This window comes from Ooceraea biroi, chromosome 14 (assembly GCF_003672135.1).
Source record: "Ooceraea biroi isolate clonal line C1 chromosome 14, Obir_v5.4, whole genome shotgun sequence".
NCBI classification, from domain to species: Eukaryota; Metazoa; Arthropoda; class Insecta; order Hymenoptera; family Formicidae; genus Ooceraea; species Ooceraea biroi.
The window spans coordinates 2,919,063-2,937,733 of record NC_039519.1 but is presented as its reverse complement, the minus strand read 5'-3'; the positions used below and the strand labels follow the sequence as shown (position 1 = coordinate 2,937,733).

The following is an 18,671-nucleotide window of genomic DNA, read 5'->3' as shown; positions in this document are numbered from 1 at the left end:
TTTCATTCCACTTGTAAGTAAATTATTTGAAACCTAGATTAGTTTATAGTTATGTTAATAAGAAATTATATGTAATTTTATTGAGTAAGTAAAGTGAACTAAATGGTTTGTTGACTTGATTTATATTATTATCAAATAATAATGAAACAGGTATGACGCCAATTATTTTATTATATAGTTATATTTACAGTTGTAAAATAATAAATTTACAAGTATGTGTGCTCTATATTGTATTTTATATTCTATTGAATTTCTTTATATACAGGGTGGCCCATTTTAATTTATACAGTCGATTTTTTAAAAAACTAAAAGAGATACGAAAAAATGTTTCAGACAGACATGTCACGATTTCGAGGGGGACATAAGATGATACCATTGGTTTGACCTTGAATAGTCGTTTGAAGGTCACGCGAAGATCACCTTCAATTTCTTACATGTCTGTCTGAAACATTTTTTCGTATCTCTTTTAGTTTTTTAAAAAATCGACTGTATAAATTAAAATGGGCCACCCTGTATATGCGTATTTAGATCAAGAGTTCTCAACTCTATTTACCTTTCAAAGTGTTTCTCCTTTTGCAAATTTTTACACATTTTAGATACGGTTTAGCTTCATAAAGCAAAAAACTTTTATTTCCATTTATTATTTAATACATATATATAAAATTATTAAAATAGCGTTCGCGATTTGTCAAAAATAAATGTTCTTCAAACATTTCCATAAAAATCTCATTGCGAATTGTTGATGTCGATGGAATTGTCATGCAACGCCGAACATAACCGAACCGCTAACCACGGAATTACCCGAAGTTCATGCACTACCCCCCTTACCGCATTTATCAGCTTCCCCTCTGAGAAGGCTCCGTCTATGTATTCTAATGTCAATGCTAACAACAGATAACTGCAGTACTGCAGACACCATTAGGTACGGTCAAAGTCACACTGCGAGGCGCTTCTAGACACTTTCTATCCTTTTCCTTCTGTTAAATGAGAAGAAGGATGGAGGGTGTCTGGAAGCGCTTCGAAGCGTGACTTTGACCGTACCCTATTACACAATGCAAAGGAACAGGCAATAGGAACAGGGAATAACCAATCGCGTTACACGATTTGAGTACGGATGACCAAATCGAGCAACGCGATTGGCTATTCCCTGTTCCTGTTGCCTGTTCCTTTGTGTAAAGCCCGTATCAGACTACGTATTAGAGAGTGGAGATTGCGAATTGGAGATTGAAATTTGACCAATCAGAACAAAGCATACTGGGTCTGCTTTGTTTTGATTCGTCAAATTCCAATCTCCAATTCGCAATCTCCAATCTCCAATACGTAGTCTGATACGGGCTTAATAGGCTTTATTGTAGCGCCATAGCGCGAAAGAAGCAGCACAGTAATAACGGAACGATCTTGCAGTTCTACTGAGTGACGTCACTTCGTCAGTACTTACAGTATCGAAACGCAGCCTCTGTTACATTATATTGCAACCGCTTGCGTGAAAACATTGTTGCAATACTGGCAACATGCACTCTCCAAGGTTCCGTGCCGTTGTTCTTCCGCGTATCCCTCCTTGTAATCCTCCCTCATCGCTGCGCGTTGATTCGTCGGCGTGGGTTAGAGATACTAGAAGTAACACAACACAACGTAAATGTAAAGCTAGACGGTGATTGGCACCGCGTTGCCGCATTGCTGCGTTACCGCGTCCTGTTGGCATGAGCCCTTACTTCTAGTGTCTCTAGCGTGGGTTCCTTCTACTTCGGAGGAGGTTCCTTCTACGGAGCGGGTTTCGCCTGCACGGGTCCCTGCGTCGGTGTTTTTCCGCCACCAAACGCAGTATATCCCTGTAATAGAAGAAACACGTAATATAACGGTTGTTAAGCTGGAGACACAATGGGAGGCAACAGGCAACAGGAACAGGGAATAACCAATCGCGTTACACGATTTGAGTATGTACGGATGCCAAATCGAGCAATGCGATTGGTTATTTCCTGTTCCTGTTGCCTGTTCCTTTGCAATTATGTCTTTAAAAAATTGGCGCAAGGTGGCGCCTTAAGTCTTCAGAATTAGAGACCCTCTATATGAGACTGACCATTGTCCCGAAAATGGCGCCAATCTTTGACTATAAAGGGTCTCTATGACTATATAATGAATGCATAGATATAGTAAGAATAGACCGAGCGTGTTCTCAACTTGGCCACAGTATAGGAAAGAACAGTAGGCTCACTCGGTGTCGGCACCTTTGATCTAATGACTAACAGATCGCCATATTGCTGGTTGTGCGCGCGCTCTAATTTGAAAGGCAATCGGTACAATTAAACAGATATATATGTATATATACCTAATAACAATATTATAGAAATACTATGAAAAGGTTGTATTAAATAGTTACTTTTAATTAAAACACAATTTTATTAAAATCAAATATACAATTATTATATACAATGATTATTATTATTAAATTATTAATAATTTTTATATACAATAATTATTAGTCTTAATAAATTGTAATGAATGTATATAATATTTTTTAAGATAATATTGTTATTTATAAAGTATGATAGTGTAAACATAAATGTAATATAACTTCTACATACAAATAATTTTACTAATTGTGTGTGTGTAAAATGATAAGACACGTTAGAAAAATATAATTGATAGATATAAAATATATGTATAAATGATTCGCCCTCGATCAGTCAGAATTTCAGATCTGTTTTTTTATAGTTGAACTGGTTACACTAATTCAAAGTTTATCTGTTTTTTCAAATATGGAAGGAGAAAAATAAATTCTAAACTAGCAGCTAGTTCAGTTATAAAGTACAGACTTCAGTTAATAAAAACAGGTATCTAAATACCATTTACCATGTCCACTTCTTTTTTCTTTGAGTCTATTGATGCACATTGTGCAAACCTAAAAAAATAATTAAGAATACTTAATTAAGCATAACAAATAAATAATAAATATATTTAATATTATTACTATTATATAACTTTATAACTAGTTGCAAAATATATTAATGAAATTATAGAAATGTTATACTTTATTTAGTATAAAAAGTAAAGTTACGGAAAAATAAAATAATTATTTTGTATGGGTTTCTAATAGAATGTTGTTTTATTTTCTTAAACTTTTTGGCACCATTAGTTTATATAAAATTCAAATAAAGAAAAATATAAAATGTTTTATTAAACAAGCAGAAATCTATAATATAAATATGTAATAAAAACATAAATTGCACTCACAGTATACATACATGTATGTATATATATAAACTAATAAAATAGTAACATGTATAACACGAATAAAAGTATAAATTATTACTTATGACATAAAATAATAGTTTTTCTGTTACTCTTCTTTTTGGTTTTCAAGTCTCTATTAATAAATTTTAGTATGTAATACAATCTTATTCTAATAAATAGTTTTAACAAATAAATATTGGGAAAATTACGACAAGAATGGGAGAACGGAATAGTCGATAAAATTTGCATAACATTTGTTTCAGTAATAATATTAATATTTTCGAAGAATTTAGTATGTAATTCTCTGATATAATTGTAAAAAAAGTAACAGATGGAGGTTATATCACAGCTACTGCTGGCTACTGCTCACATATGTTTAGAGCCGCCATGTTATTGGTTGTGCGATTCGGTCATGCGCGAGAGACAATTATTAGTACGCGTTTTCGCAGAGTGAGCCTACTGTTCTTTCCTATACTGTGACTTGGCAGTGAATCACAGGTAGAAAAAGAGAGAGAGCAGGCGAAGGATTGCTCTCTCTCTCTCTCTAAGGAAAGAAGAGTGGGGGTAAGAGCGGAGAGTGGGGAAGACGCGAACAGAGAGAGAAAGAGACTCTCCACCTACTTTCCGTCCTTTTCTAGCTGTGCTTCACGTTTTGCGCTTCACGCTCGGTCTATTCTTACTATGTCTATGTTCAATGGATGTATGCATTTATGATCTATTTTTTTATTTATTGATTTATTTAATTATTTCAGCCTATTTCAGTTTAGTTATCGTTGCAATCCGTCGCACGTATATCAATTATAAATATAAATATGCCAAGCTGCTGCGTGTCGGGGTGTTCTAATCGCACGACAAAAGTAAAAATTTACATAATAAAACTAATCTCCAGTCTAATTCTTTCGACATTGTATGATTTGTTGTTATATGTAATATTATATATATATATATATTATTATATATATTATTTTACGTACGATACATTTTTCAGAAAATATATTTATACATTATTACTTCACATATACATTACTATTTATACACCATGAATTCAGCGATAATCATTGTAATTGTTAAGTGCGAAAGTATTTCAATTCAAATTGTATGCCAGTTCAGCTCGGTGAGCAGGGTTCCCTATTGGTTCTGCCATTTTCGGGGCACAAGTCATGTACACCAATCACGCGGCATCCCCTAATGGCCAGTCTCTTATAGAGGGTCTCTATCAGAATTGACGCATTCATACTTCTAGAACCTGGCAACCCTGGTGAAATCCGCGTCGCGCCGTTGGCTACCTTGTCCTGCACGGCGAAGCGTAGTGATCACGCAGCGTCGCGAGTCGGTACGCGTAAGCCATTTTTTTTAACGTGAGTTACGAAGCGTCGTAGTTCGATTCAGTGAGCGGAGGAGTAACGATCGCGCGAATAGTTTTTTGTACGTTGACGTATTTGTCGATTCCAGTTCCTTTCTTTCTGTCTTTTTCGCATTTACGATGGATACCTCGGTCAGCTATCATGCTACCTCGGAGACGGCGACGGCTGGGACGGTATGCTCATCAATTCTTCATTTTTCTCTTTCGCTCCCTCTCTCTCCCCCCCTCATTGCCCTTCCTCGTCTCCCGCTTTCTACAGGAAACAAACTGACCGCACCGCATTATGCATGCACTTCGCTGTCGCCCTTTCGCTCGCGCGAAAGGATCGATAAACTCGACGATCGGCGTCATGACGACGCGATGAGCGATCGGAATCGGTTATTTCCTCGCGGGTACAGTTGCCAGTATTTTCCGATTGTTTATCTTCTTGCAAGCTCCTTCACACGGGACTGCTCGAGAGTGGACCTGACTGCGACGCCATTTCGAATTTTTTCCTCACATTTGCTCGCGCCGCGTCTCGTTCGCGAGACTCATTCTTTCCTTTCTTTGCTTTCGCCATTTCGTCAAGACGTCGTGGCTACACGTAAGTGGCATGGCTGGCCGGCGTGAGTCGAGCGCGCGCGATAAATCGACTCGCCGACGCCGGGACGGGTTAGCCCAATGGCTGATATCGCGCCTTTTAAGCGGGGGTTTCTTTACGTATTTACATGCATACTGTGATATTATGGCGTCGCATGAATATTGCACATGCTGGAACGCTAGTCGATAACAGGAATTACGTATACATGTCGAATAATAATGGATGCGACGTTCGAAAAAGACAAAGATTTTAAGAAACGCTTTGTTCGTTTGTCCTCCCTGTTTTTTTTTATTTATTCTGCAGAATCGCACTTTCTCCTTGTATAAGAAATTTATATATAATTTAGATAGTAAAAGAAATATACCGAATAATTCTTTTGCACTTTGCCGATAACTGTGGTTTTCGAAAGAATTATTTGGTATAGAAGAATAAAAATTCTTCAATTGTCTGTACTAAGCAAATAGTAATTTGATAAAATATGATTTCAGATGGTGTCATCCAATCAACCGGTAAGATCATATATATAGTCAAATATTTTTTATCATTAATTAACTATTGTATATATAAGATATTAACTAAGCTTGGTAAAATATAAATCATTTAAACTCTATCCATTTTACCACGTGTCTTAATTCAAGGTCATTGCATAAAGCTCAGCATATTTTACATTATTGTGATCTCGTACATTTTGTAAAATGTTGTAACGCACAACTGAGCAATAATAAATCTCGAACAGACACCATGCTCTCTGCACAACAGACGTATGGTCGATTTCTGAGACACAAATGTTATTAAGTTGTACTTTTGTTAAAAATTCACTGAAATTACATTATTGTACTTATAATCATGATAATACGTAGCAATTTTCTGACCGCCATATTCAACGTTACAATAACGATGTCTTACATTTTACAGCGAAAGACAAAAATATTTGTGGGTCGGTTGCCAGAAAATTGCCGCAACGATGAGTTGCGACAATTGTTCTTGCGCTTCGGCGAGGTGACGGAATGCGACGTCATGAACCGATACGGTTTCGTCCATATGGCACGAGAAGAGGATGCAGCGGCGGCGATTAAAGCACTTCACAATTCCAACTTCAAAGGGGCGACGATCAACGTGGAACAGTCAACCGGAAAGTCACGCGGGGGTGGAGGAGGACGCCGAGATGACCGAAGAGGTGGACCTATGAGAGGTGGTAGGGGCGGACGAGACGGTGGTAGAGACGCTCGTCCTGGACCATACAATGATAGAAGAGGTTTGTATACCTTTCGCATCAGTATTAATTCCGACAAGACTATTTTCTCATTTAATCTTCTGTTCAAGTCTATTTATTGTTGTATATACATATATATGTACACGTTTTCTGTATGTGTCAGATTTTTAACGTACTGTCATGTATATATTGTTCATTTATCTCTGTCGCCTCCATCGCTACCACTCTCCTGTCCCGTAATAAGTGTGTGAAAGTAGGACGTCGACTTGTGACCTCCCCACGAGTGACATAACGTTTCATTGCAGAGCGCATTTTGAGAAAATAGTATATGTTGGAATGAAATGTGTGACGTAACATTGACAATGTACACCTAAAAACCAATTCGATATCTCGACGTGATTTGCAGTTCTTCCGATCCAACTCGTTGGTTACGATGGATCTGCTGCAGGTGGCGTCGCAACGGGGTACACCGATTACAATCGTGGAGCTGGCGACTTTAGCGGCCGTGGAGCGGACTTCGGCACCGGCTACGCTGACCGTGGAGCCTATGGTCAGAACGTGGGCGGCGCGGCGATGGGTTACACCTCGACAGCGCCCGGGATGGGTGGCGGATACGGACCAGCAGCTGGCGCCGTGGGAGGATACGGACCAACCGGCGCGGCGGACTACGGACGGACGGCTGATTACGGTCGCGCAGACTTCGGCGCGAGAACAGACTATGGTAATCACGGTGGTGAATATTTCTCTAACGGTGAAAGTACGTGATTCTGTTCCCTGTAATCTGTGTCACCTGTGCATGCAAAGGCGATATTCACTTTCGTTTCATTAGTTTTTCATTTCATTAATTTATTTTCATGTTATTAATTTTTTATCCTTGACGGTAAAAGTTCTGTAACCAGTTGAGACGGATTTGTGCACAAACTTTTCAAACGCGAGAAAAGTCGATACGAAATCTTAATGCATGCATTGTTTACTTTAGTTGGCGGCGGCATGGCCGGAGATTTCAATCGTGGCGCACCTGGCCCAGTTGATTATGGCCGTACTGATAATTTCGGTGCTAGTCGCACGGTCGATTATACCGCTAGAAATGATTATGACCGAAGTGCAACTGGGCCAATGAGGAACGGTGGTGGTGCCGTTGCCAGTACTGGGTATGGTACTGGTTACACTGATGTGGGATATGATGAAAGCCACTGGTAACGTAGTTATTTATTTATTTTTCTTACTTTCTCAAATTACTATACTGTAGTCGAATATCTCTGATTCTCTTAAGTCTTAAATTCAGTACTGAATTCTCCTTCAAGCCAAAGTGAATTTATAAAATTCATTGAACAGCTAAATGTGCAAGTGTATAAATTAATTTTTTTGTACTTTACGAAGCATTGCAAATGTGTGGTTCATTTTGGTTTGAACGGCATATGGTATTATTCATTTTTTTAATTGCAAACTTTAATATTTAAATGAGAATACATGATTATAAATCGAACATAATTATATTCCTAATTTGGAATATTTTTATTCAATATAATAGACTTTACTAAATTTATAAAATTTTCTTGATAATATAGATTTAATTAAATTTAGGAATCTAATCTGAGTGCAGTGAAATGTAGATAATTTACTTGAATAATTTACATACTATTCTCTTTCATCATCTATTATTATGAATATATACTTTCATTCAAAAATTCAAATTAATAATATTAATAAAATTAATATTAATAATATTAAAAATTGTTAACGATCATCGTTAAAGTTAAAAATAAAGGAGATTTTACAAAACACTATTACTGAGATGGCAATTTCTCAAATTATTTACATTGCACAGCACAATTTGATTTTACCTTTTTTACATTGCAACAGCTTTATTACCAACTGAGAGTGAGAAAACATTTTTTTATTTAACTTATAGATTGTTTCTTACTATATATAAAATTTGAATGTTAGCACTGAAAATTGTTATTTTTCTTTTTACATTTAATTAAAACTGAAGGAAATCAAGTCACAATTCTCAGTGCAGACAATCAAGCATACGTTTATTTATAAGGACTTAAGTTTATATGTAAGATTTGCTGTTAAATATTAATTTAAGTTAATTTAAGTATTAATTTCGTGCAATTGAACTATCAAAAATGTTCATATATTAAATTCGATAGAAGCATGGGTACAAATACAATCGGGAAAATAACAGCTTATATAAAATTTATAAAGTTTAAGAACAAGTTTGCTTTGTTGCTAGGCTTCATTTTTATTCTAACCTGAGAGGCTTTCGCGAGGAACATTTTGAATCTACGAATAAAAATGTGTCGCAATAATTGCTCGTGTAGCGATATAATAATATTCTAAATGTCGCCCAGGGTAGAGTGAAAATAAGTTAAAGTAAATTGTGTATGGCAGGGGTTATCCGGGCGGGCCAGGTGATATGATAGGTGGGCCTGGGGGTGGGGGGGGGGGTAAGTCAGGGAGCTACGGTGGCCTACGAGAGGAGGGATGGTCCTCCTGGTAATGATATACCTCCATTTAACAGGCCAATGAGCACTGGACCTAGCTACAGCACTGGGGCACCTAGTTACAGCACTGGCCCAGGACCGCAAGCTGACATGTTTAGCAGAAGACCTGGCAGTGCAGTCCCCAGTGGTGGATATCCACCGGTAGCTGGCGGGTAAGTTGTCAACTCTAGCGATGCAATGATGCTCATACGTGTCTTCCGTACGGCTAACACGTTTCTTCGTTTGATCCTGATACAGTTACGCTGAGGGGTATGACAGACCAGACGCATATGGTCCTCCACGTGGCGGCGGACGGTAAGTTGCACATTATTACTTCATCTCGTACGTCTGGTAAAGCTGCGACTATAAAAATATAACACCACACACACGCTGACTTGAAAAGCGAAGAGAATCTATGCGTACGCTTGAATCAATCTGGCGTCTCCACTCTCCTTTGCGCTACATATGCCTCTTTCTCGTTCTTGTCTCGATTAAGTGTGATACACATGCAGTTTCTATATGCGGATCGACACAGGTTAAATATTTCTGTAAAAAGTATAAGGTGTGACACTTAGCGCGACGACACTCGGCTACGTACAATGCGTAATAATATACCACCTCCAGACCTTTTTGCGCGAACGAGTCGTTGCCTCTATCGGTACGCGTGCGGTAAGGAACCGACGTTTTTATCTGACGAGTGTAAAAGAGAACAGAGGCTGAGGAATCACCATGGCTGACAGAGTTCTATGGATCTAACGATCAATGATCGTAGCTGATAATGTGCACCACTGTATGTTTACGTATATATTTCTGCCTTTTTACATCACAGTTGTGTATGGTATTTTCGACACGCGTTATCAACTAATCAATGTATTTTTTCTACAAATTACTCAATTGAATTACAATAATGCATCGATTTTAATATTTCAAGGATAAGAACTATTCGATGAATGTGCGAAACGTTAGCAAACAAAGTTATTCAATAATTACGATACACTGGAGACACTAACGGTATTCGTGGGTAAATTTACTGTCTTTTGTCGAATTGAACTAATTTCTTATCTATATGTGTGTATATATATATATATATATACAGGGTGTCCCGGGTTTTAACCGACAAACTGCGGGAGCATATTCTACTAGTGGAAATAAGAAAAAATTCTTATATCGAGTTTGCTTAGAAATGCTTTATTACAAAGTTATAAACCAATATTGAAAAGAAATATCAGATAAGTAACAACGGATTTTTTCACAAAAATAAAAATTATCTACGCAATGATTTAGTGACGCATTTCAAAATGTTGTCCTTGCACATCGATACAAGCTAGACATCGACGTAGTACAGAATTTGTTACAGTACGACATTCCTGAAAATTTTGTTGCATCTCAGTAACTGAATTGGTAATTCGTTGCTTTAAATCTATCTGGTACTCTCCTGTTAGGAAATCTACGTTGATACTCTCGTACGGCAGCTCGTGCATTTCCGTGACAGAATCCGTACACGAAATGAATATCGGTGTATTCCTCATTTGAAAACACTTTTGGCATTCTGATAGTAATTGCTAGTTGACACGACGATTGAAATCTAACAGCTACTGTTGTGAAAGTAACAATCATACTGAATCGTTTCAACATAGTGAACATGAATGCATGTGAATACACATAACATAAACATCTTCGACCTTGCAAATTCTAGACTATGTTCCGTTGTTACTTATCTCATATTGGTTTATAACTTTGTAATAAAGCATTTCTAAGCAAACTCGATATAAGAATTTTTTCTTATTTCCACTAGTAGAATATGCTCCCGCAGTTTGTCGGTTAAAACCCGGGACACCCTGTATATATATGTGTGACACGCGATTTATCAGCTTGAGAACTTATCGCCATGCATCTCGATACATCTGTGAAACATCACCTCTCTTCTTTTACGTACTCCGCGACGAAAATTCCCGATTTCAGCGTTCATCCGAGATGCGCTATGCGACCGACCTGCTGACCGTTTCGTAAGATGCGCTGGAAAAGGCGGCAACTTCTCTCTTACAGACACGGGAACGCCTCCGCGTAATGACTGACGTCTGCGAACACTTCCGACACCTTTCCCGGAAGACCCGGAGATCCTCCTGCAGATTCTTGAAACTTTATACCACCTACACGTCGCAATATAAACTGATACACTGCGTCCCTGCACGCCGCACACGTTACGGCGTGCGCGACTGCGAATGCACATCTTTCGCATTTCGCTCTTCCCGCCTTCTACACGATCCGACATCACTTTCCAATTCGCGCGATCTGTTCCGACAAACAAACAAAGAGAAGTGCGTTGCGTTGCAGCTACTGCGCCCACGACGAGAGACGTCACGATGATTGTCGAGACATTCGACGAGCCTTTCGACCTCACAAGTCTTGAGACTTGGAGCCTCTCCGCTCTCCGAATCATTTTCCAAATGCACTTGCGACAGTGCCGAGAGATGACCGATTGCGACGTATATATCGACCAGCTTCTTACATGTATTGACAGCTAATCAGAACTGGGTGCGAGTTTTGTTTTTCTGTTTTTTTTCTCTTTTTCTCTTAATCTTTGAAACTTTATACGTCTATACGCTTAATATTGTTCATGAAATAAAAAGATTTTTGTGGTTCTTATAGTACGCAATTTTGCGTGTATAAGGATTTACGATTGACGCATATAAATCACAAAACTTCAATATTTATTTCATCATAATACTACTTAATAAATAAAGTTAGGACAACGATGTGAAAAATTCGGTAATAAATAGCACGTGACACGGATAGAAGGATATTTGACCCAGTTCTGATAGCTGTTCTTCAGCAAATGTACGTTATGTGCGCTGCGACGTGGGGAAAAAGAGAACAGACTCCCTTGACACGATATCCGAATCATACCGTCGGAATAATACGCCTCGAATTCGCATCCCGCACCGCGTTCCGCGCTAATCGCGCACACCAGTGTTACATCTTATACTTTCTTCTTGTCCCTTGCACAGCAAGGCGTTCACGTCATTAATACTGCGATTTTTCATTTTCTGACCTTTTAGCTTCCCAGGTCCGGCAGACGCGATGCCACCGAGGTACTAAAAGTGTACTAAACGCATACACACTAGCGCATGCGAAAGGCAACAGTAAAAACAAAATATCTTTAGCGGTGATTATTTGCTTATGGATTCAATTATTTAGAAACTGCCCTCTGCGTTTGATATTTTGAGTCCATATGAGACACATGTAATTTATATCCTGTGTTTAATTGTATCGTGAGATACAGCAAGGAAATAAGAACACACAGTAAATGATAAAAGTAATAAATTAAGTTTAAATCTTTTCGATGAGTGAATGTGGATCAAAAATTTATAAAATATATAATTAACGAATATATTGTATTAGTTTATCGTATTCTATGAAGAGATTTCTCGGCATTATATTGTTCATGTAGTTTGTGTTCACAGTTCTTTCCTTTATTCTGTTTTTCTACAAATAAACAGGATTGAATATGTATTACCTCTAGTGTGGGTCAAGTATTTTCCTGAAACTGAATTCTTTGAACGCCCACATTATAAGCATAGATAATTCTGTTGTACGCAATAAGATTAGTTCTACAAGAAGTGACTTATTAACTATGTGCTACAATTGAAATTAATCTCCTGTGTAATCTTTTTTTACATGTAAGAACTTAAATAATATTTTAAATGTTTATTGATAAAAACAGAAAATATACCTAATAATAATAATAATTAGCATAATGTATCTTTATACATAAAACAAATAAAATGCAAAGGAGTATCCTAAAGTAATCGAGATCTCTTATGATATAATTTATTTCTTCTTTTTTTTAGAATTGATTCGTATGTAGTACTATCCTAAAGTTTAATTATTTCCTAATTTGCCAAGATACATATCACCAAAGAATTGTTATGGCATTTTTCATTTTTCTTTTCTCTCTCTCTCTCTCTTCTCAAAGTTTTACACAAAGTTTTATTAAATATATATAAAATGATTATTTTTATTATTATAAAGTATAGTTTTCTTTTACTCTAATGTCACGCTGCTTCGGTAAAAGAGATTGTCAATACAGCAGCGACAAGGGATAAATATTAATTATTTATTTAACATAAATTAATCTGTGCTATTGATAGGAGCGAACAGAAGAAATTGCTTAGTAATAATCAGCGTGCGTCCAATTTTGTTACATAATGTTAATTCTTAATTCGACGGCGTTGTGCATTGTAATCTTGAATTATTTCTAGGGTAACTACAATGCATAAACTTTCAGAAATTATGATACATCACTATAAATATAGCAATAATGTTCATGCAATATCAAACATTTATACAACATAGTAATAATAATAATTCAAGACGATAGTTCAAAATGGGCTCGGAGTAGTAGACATATAAATAAAATAGGGTACTTCCGGAATTTGATGGCAATGCAAAACGTCAACCTCCAGCTGGTGCAGTTTACTTAGTTAGGCCTGTACTGAAACATCGGTTTGTGAATGTGCGGCGAACGCGTTGCCGTACGTTATCCTGGTGGCGGCTTGTCGACCTGCGATTATTGAAGAAACGATTACGACGATTACTCGCTAAGCGTGGCTACCCGTAGATGCGACGATCAGCGAATAAACCAACCTGCGATATATGGATAATGCGCCACAAATTGCGTTTGCGCTCAAAGCTGGCGTGCTTTGAATTTAACCAAGAAGGTATGTTCAACGCGTGCGACCTTTATACTTTATTTGTTAAAAATACCAGTGCGCCCTTGGGGCCTACCACTATATATGCTATATATCGATACCCCATCAAGTGCGAATGGAGAATGTCCGGTCGAACAAAACGTAAAAAAAAAATGTTAAACGCGAATAGAAAAAAAAAGATCGTCGATCACTGATGAATCGTATGCGCGCGTGAAAAGAAAGCGACCGCTTTTTTTGAAGACCGCAGCGTGTTGCGACATTGCGATAAAAAAATGCATCGATTCTAATTCCGTCTCTACTACGTATGCTCAATACAGTAACTTCCCTTTCGAGAGAAAATATAATTTTTCGCTGATGAATATGTGTAGACTGTCTTATCAAAATATCAATTTGTTCAGATCATTTATTCGAATCTGAATAGTTGCTTTAAATGTTTTCTAGTTTTATCGGGAATTAAATTAAATATAATTACTTACAAGTAACATTTTATAATTTCAAGAATTTAGTACTAGCACATATTCTCAACCAAAATATTGTTTTATATTAATTTATACAATTATTTATTTTATTGTTAAATATATGTGTTCTGATATATTGAAAATTAATAATTAACAATCTTGATTTCACGAAAGTAGATAATTTCATAAAATAAAATATGCATATTTTATATATCGAATCATATTCTCTATTAAATTAATATCTTTATTAATCTTTCACGAGATGGAATTAGAGCGCAAGATGAAAAAATGCGATGAATCGAAAAAAGGCGTACATTATTTATTTTTTATAAACGTAATAACCGGAATTTACGAACGTATTAGCCTGTCGCCGCCGAATTTTTCCGTATAATAAATTATTAAAAGTTCCGTCCGTCCTTTCGCGATGAACTAAGCGTCATGCTATGAGATATGCTGTTATATCTTTGGGAACAGTTCTTACCTCAATGTCGATATAAGAAGAAAATTTTCGTAAATTGTCGACCTGTACAACGCTCCTATTAACTATTAATTTATATCATGATGCATCATTGAAATCTACACTTCCAAAAAGTACACTTCTTCATTTTACGAAACATTTGTCAGTTTAAAAAATATCTTTTATATATCACCTTCATAATTAATTTTACAGGCTATAATAAACGGCCAAAAATTCGTAAAATGAAGTAACGTACAATAGCATCACTAGTTGTCAAAAATTTTTCTGAGCATCGGCTTCAGTTTTTCGGTGTTCGTACAAGTAAACGATAGCATTTTTTCTAAGCTAGTCTCCTTATGTTACATTAAGCCCACAAGATTAGTGGACTGTTTCATTACGTTCTATATAATAAAATAATTTTTTTAATAGATTCCAAACGGGATGAGGACAGACTGATGGACATTGAGATGAACTCAATGGGAACCGCTAATTACCCTCAAGAAGCATTCGTTCTCGTTTGCATGGCACGAGAGATGCGGAGAAGATGGATGGTAATGCCTGGCTGCTTTTAACTAAAGATAGAAAGCACGCAGGAATAAAGTATTGTATATGGAATTACTATCAATCATGTGTAGTATTTTACTGGAATAAACATAACGTTGTTGAAATAATGTTAATATTTCAATATATGCAAAAAAATTTTTCAAGGATAAGTAATGTTTTTTTTTTATTTTAATCCTAAACTTATCATGTGTAGAAAGTCTATATTGTTCACTATATTCATATACTAGTGGCGTCTGTTGTGGATGAGGAAAATATGGTATACGTATCACGGAAAAATGAAAAGTCGATATAAAATTTTATATGTACATACATATATCAAAATAGAAAAGTATAAATATCGAAGTATAAATTTCTGTTCTATAAGATATATAGAATTCAGACTTTAAAATAGACCGATGGATAATCTAAGCATAAGCGTAGAATATACGTGTTCCTCTTGTCCCATCACCTTTCCATCAGCAGTAAATTCTCCGTTATACATAAGTATCAACGATGCGCGATACAGAAAGCCCGAGTATTCCGAAAAACTGTTCGTTATATAATCCATCCAGAATATACATGTAGTTTGATCACAATATAAAAAACATCAATTTTTCAATAATTCGATTATTTCTTCAACACATTGTGTGAAAATATATGCGTATTAGTATATTATATTTATAAAATCTCAGTATTTACAGATTTTCGAAGTCAGTAAGAACGCTCTAGATTATCACTCATATAGAACGATGTAATAATTTGTTAATCTTATCACGAGAAATTAGGCTCCGGTCCGACACCGCCTGCGAATTTGTACACTAGTGACGCTACTTCTGTGGCTAGTTTGTTAACATCCGACGAGTTTTCGCATTCCGCGTAAACTCGTACGATGTCTTCAGTTCCGGAAGGTCTGAAAGGAAATTATGATCAGTGCATCAGTGGCAGTGTAATTGGTCTCTTTGATAAGACTACATAGTACGTCATATATTATACCTGACAAAAGATCGGCCTTTTAGATATTTCGAAACGGCTTTGCCGATCTCTTCCTGCAGACCGATGGGAGTCAAGCAATACCTTTCCGCGTTCGTTGTCGTTATAGCATTCCTATCTCTTACTCGGACTTTGAGTTGTTTATTAGGAAGGTCGGCGTAACTCTTTTCCCACTCGATGATATCCCAGCCCTTGGCGTGTAATATAGTCTCGACCAACAACATGTCGCTCAATGCGTCACCAACCGTTTCGTTTATCATGTCGATCACGTCCCTCAACTTGCTGGAAGCCAGCCTCTGTGCCTCCGAAAGCGCCTCATTCTTAACACGGTTCTTAATGGTTTCCTTAGCGGTGTCTTTGAAGATGACAGTCCCGTGTCCGTTCGCTTCGAAATAGATTCCGATGTCGAACTCCAGCGCTCTCTTGTGCAAGTGCTTCACGCCGGTGGGCACGCACGCCACCGGGACTTTCAACACATTTGAGATGTAATCGGTTGAACCGCCGTTGGCGTACGCGGTCTGCACCAGACCCAACTGCAGGGACAGACCGCTCGTCTCCAGCAATTCCTTGAAGTAGGCGGCCACCAGCGTCGCTATGCGATCTCCATCCAGAAGGTGAAATTCGTCGTTCTCGTCGACGTAAAAATACACCACTCTGTCGGCGTCTCCGTCTATGCTGACGCACCGGAGATTCGTCGTACGCGGGACATTCAGAGGCAGTGTCTGTTGCACTTTGACGTAATCCGCTCCACACATGTGATTCAAACCGCCGCTCCCGTCGTTGAATAGATCGATGTCCAGTGCGCCCTCCAGGTGTGCCTGAAATTCTCTCGTCGCTATCGCACCAACGCCATTTGCCGCGTCCAATTGCAACGCATTCGCGTACTTGTTATTGCGCTTCGCAGCACCTCTCACGCTTTTGAATACTCCTGCGAGTTTCGAGTAGTAGCCCTGCAGCGTGGGATTGCCGTAAGCACCGTTCGTGTTCGTGCAAACTACAACGAAGTGCAACTGCGGAGTCGTAACGACTCCCAAGTCCGTAACGGTGCCACTTAGAGCTCTGATTCCCGCTAACGCAGCGTTCAACAAGGCAGGACTGCTTTCACGAGTATCTCTTCCCGTTATCACCGTGGCCGGTGCCGACAAGTCGATATCTTCCTCTGTAGAAATACGCGTCAACATCGATATCAAATCGCTATCTCGTACATTAGCTACGTCTGTCGCAATGTTCTCCCAGGAGGCTTCAAGCATTTCACCGGCTGGATCGACGAGCTTGATACCATTATCAGGTTCCAAATTATGACTTGCGGTGATCATTAAACCTATGGCAGCTGTAAGGAATTGTTTTATTCAAGTTTAAAAAGATTCAATGTATAAATTTTGTTATTTCTTTTACTTTACTATTTTACGTCGCTCTCACCTCTTTTTGCTTTTGATCTTAACACTGCTAAGAGACCCATCCTGTACAAAACGTGAGGCAGAATATCCGATCTGAAATTGATACACGTAAAAATTATATATTATTGTTACTATATTATAATATGCTATCACCATAAAAATAAGAACAATAATATGAGAATAAGAAATGGAAAGAGAATATTTCCATAACTAAAATGTTCTAATTGTTATTTTTATTATGTTGCCGATATTGTCACTATTGTATAGAATAGAATTAATAAATGATAATTGTAAATAAAATTGAGAATAAAAAAATGAAAGAATCAAAACTTACTTTGTTCTAAAACCGGCAGTACCATATTCGATACGTCCATCGTATTTGCGGCTGTAGTCGGTGTTCATGACATTTTGAAAATAATTTGATTCCATAATGCACTGATTTCAACGTAGTGCAATGTACACAACAATATTAACGCTAGATCGACACTTGTACATGCAAGTACGTATTACCATATGGTCGTAGCCCGACACACTCAAGTCACCACTGTCACCAGTGCTCGCCAGTGCTCAAGTGACAGCCGGCACCAAAAATATTTTACCACTCAAAGCTGCATCAGTCTTCAGGAATTCCGGTCGTGCGCATGTCTATATATTCGCGTACATCATGACTGTTGATTATTAAAAAAAAAACAGGAAGATATATAGCAATATAATGATGACTGATATCAGCAAAAAATTAAAAAAAAAATGTAACTTGTATAATTATGTAGTTTTTTTTTCTAATTCTGGATTATTGTACAACATATTTGATTTCCCCAAAGCAAATGCTCATTAGCTTTTACTGATTATGTAATCTTACAAAGAATGTTAGAATTCCTAACGATTTGATTATAGATTACCGGTTTTGTGAAAGCTGAGTATTCAAAGCTTTGGAGCTTTCACTTTGTGAATGAAGAAAAGTAAACTTTGGTCAAGCATACTTACACGGGGTATCCCAGGACTATGACATTTGCAAATAAGCAAGTTTTCTATTTGTCGAACTTAACTAAGACAAGATGCAATAATTCTTGAAGAAGAGAGACATCTTTAATACGTTTACATATGCATTAATGGAAAGCTGGAAAACTATATAGGATTAATATAAAAAATGATATAAATATAAGAAATGACACATTGAGATATAAATTATAAGAAGTACGATGATAAATGTGAATGAATAGTTCACGTTGTGGGATCTA

General features: G+C 37.2%; 2 protein-coding genes across 6 annotated transcripts; one reads left to right on the top strand and one right to left on the bottom strand.

Moving 5' to 3' along the window:
- The first annotated feature begins 4,515 nt into the window (after positions 1-4,515).
- Positions 4,516-15,174, top strand: LOC105286949 (RNA-binding protein 4.1). Of its 5 annotated transcripts, XM_026974790.1 has the most exons (9): positions 4,517-4,768; positions 5,663-5,683; positions 6,090-6,429; positions 6,794-7,144; positions 7,367-7,583; positions 8,915-9,049; positions 9,135-9,191; positions 11,936-13,597; positions 14,933-15,171. In XM_026974790.1, exons 1-8 carry the CDS (start codon positions 4,715-4,717, stop codon positions 11,973-11,975), a joined length of 1,215 nt encoding a protein of 404 aa, XP_026830591.1. In that variant the 5' UTR covers positions 4,517-4,714; the 3' UTR covers positions 11,976-13,597; positions 14,933-15,171. The 5 variants fall into 5 exon arrangements, with proteins under 5 accessions (XP_011350581.1, XP_011350603.1, XP_011350593.1 ...); XM_011352279.3 differs by lacking the exon at positions 11,936-13,597 and having other exon boundaries at positions 4,516-4,768; positions 14,933-15,174; XM_011352301.3 differs by lacking the exon at positions 14,933-15,171 and having other exon boundaries at positions 4,516-4,768; positions 6,090-6,366; positions 6,836-7,144; positions 11,936-12,522.
- Positions 15,175-15,349: 175 nt separating this feature from the next.
- LOC105286971 (phosphoacetylglucosamine mutase) lies at positions 15,350-18,105 on the bottom strand. Its single transcript, XM_011352315.3, has 4 exons — positions 17,768-18,105; positions 17,456-17,526; positions 16,040-17,366; positions 15,350-15,956 (listed from the first exon to the last, which is right to left on the bottom strand). The coding sequence occupies exons 1-4, from the start codon at positions 17,860-17,862 to the stop codon at positions 15,818-15,820; spliced, it is 1,632 nt and encodes a 543-aa protein (XP_011350617.1). The 5' UTR covers positions 17,863-18,105; the 3' UTR covers positions 15,350-15,817.
- Between the last annotated feature and the right edge of the window lie 566 nt (positions 18,106-18,671).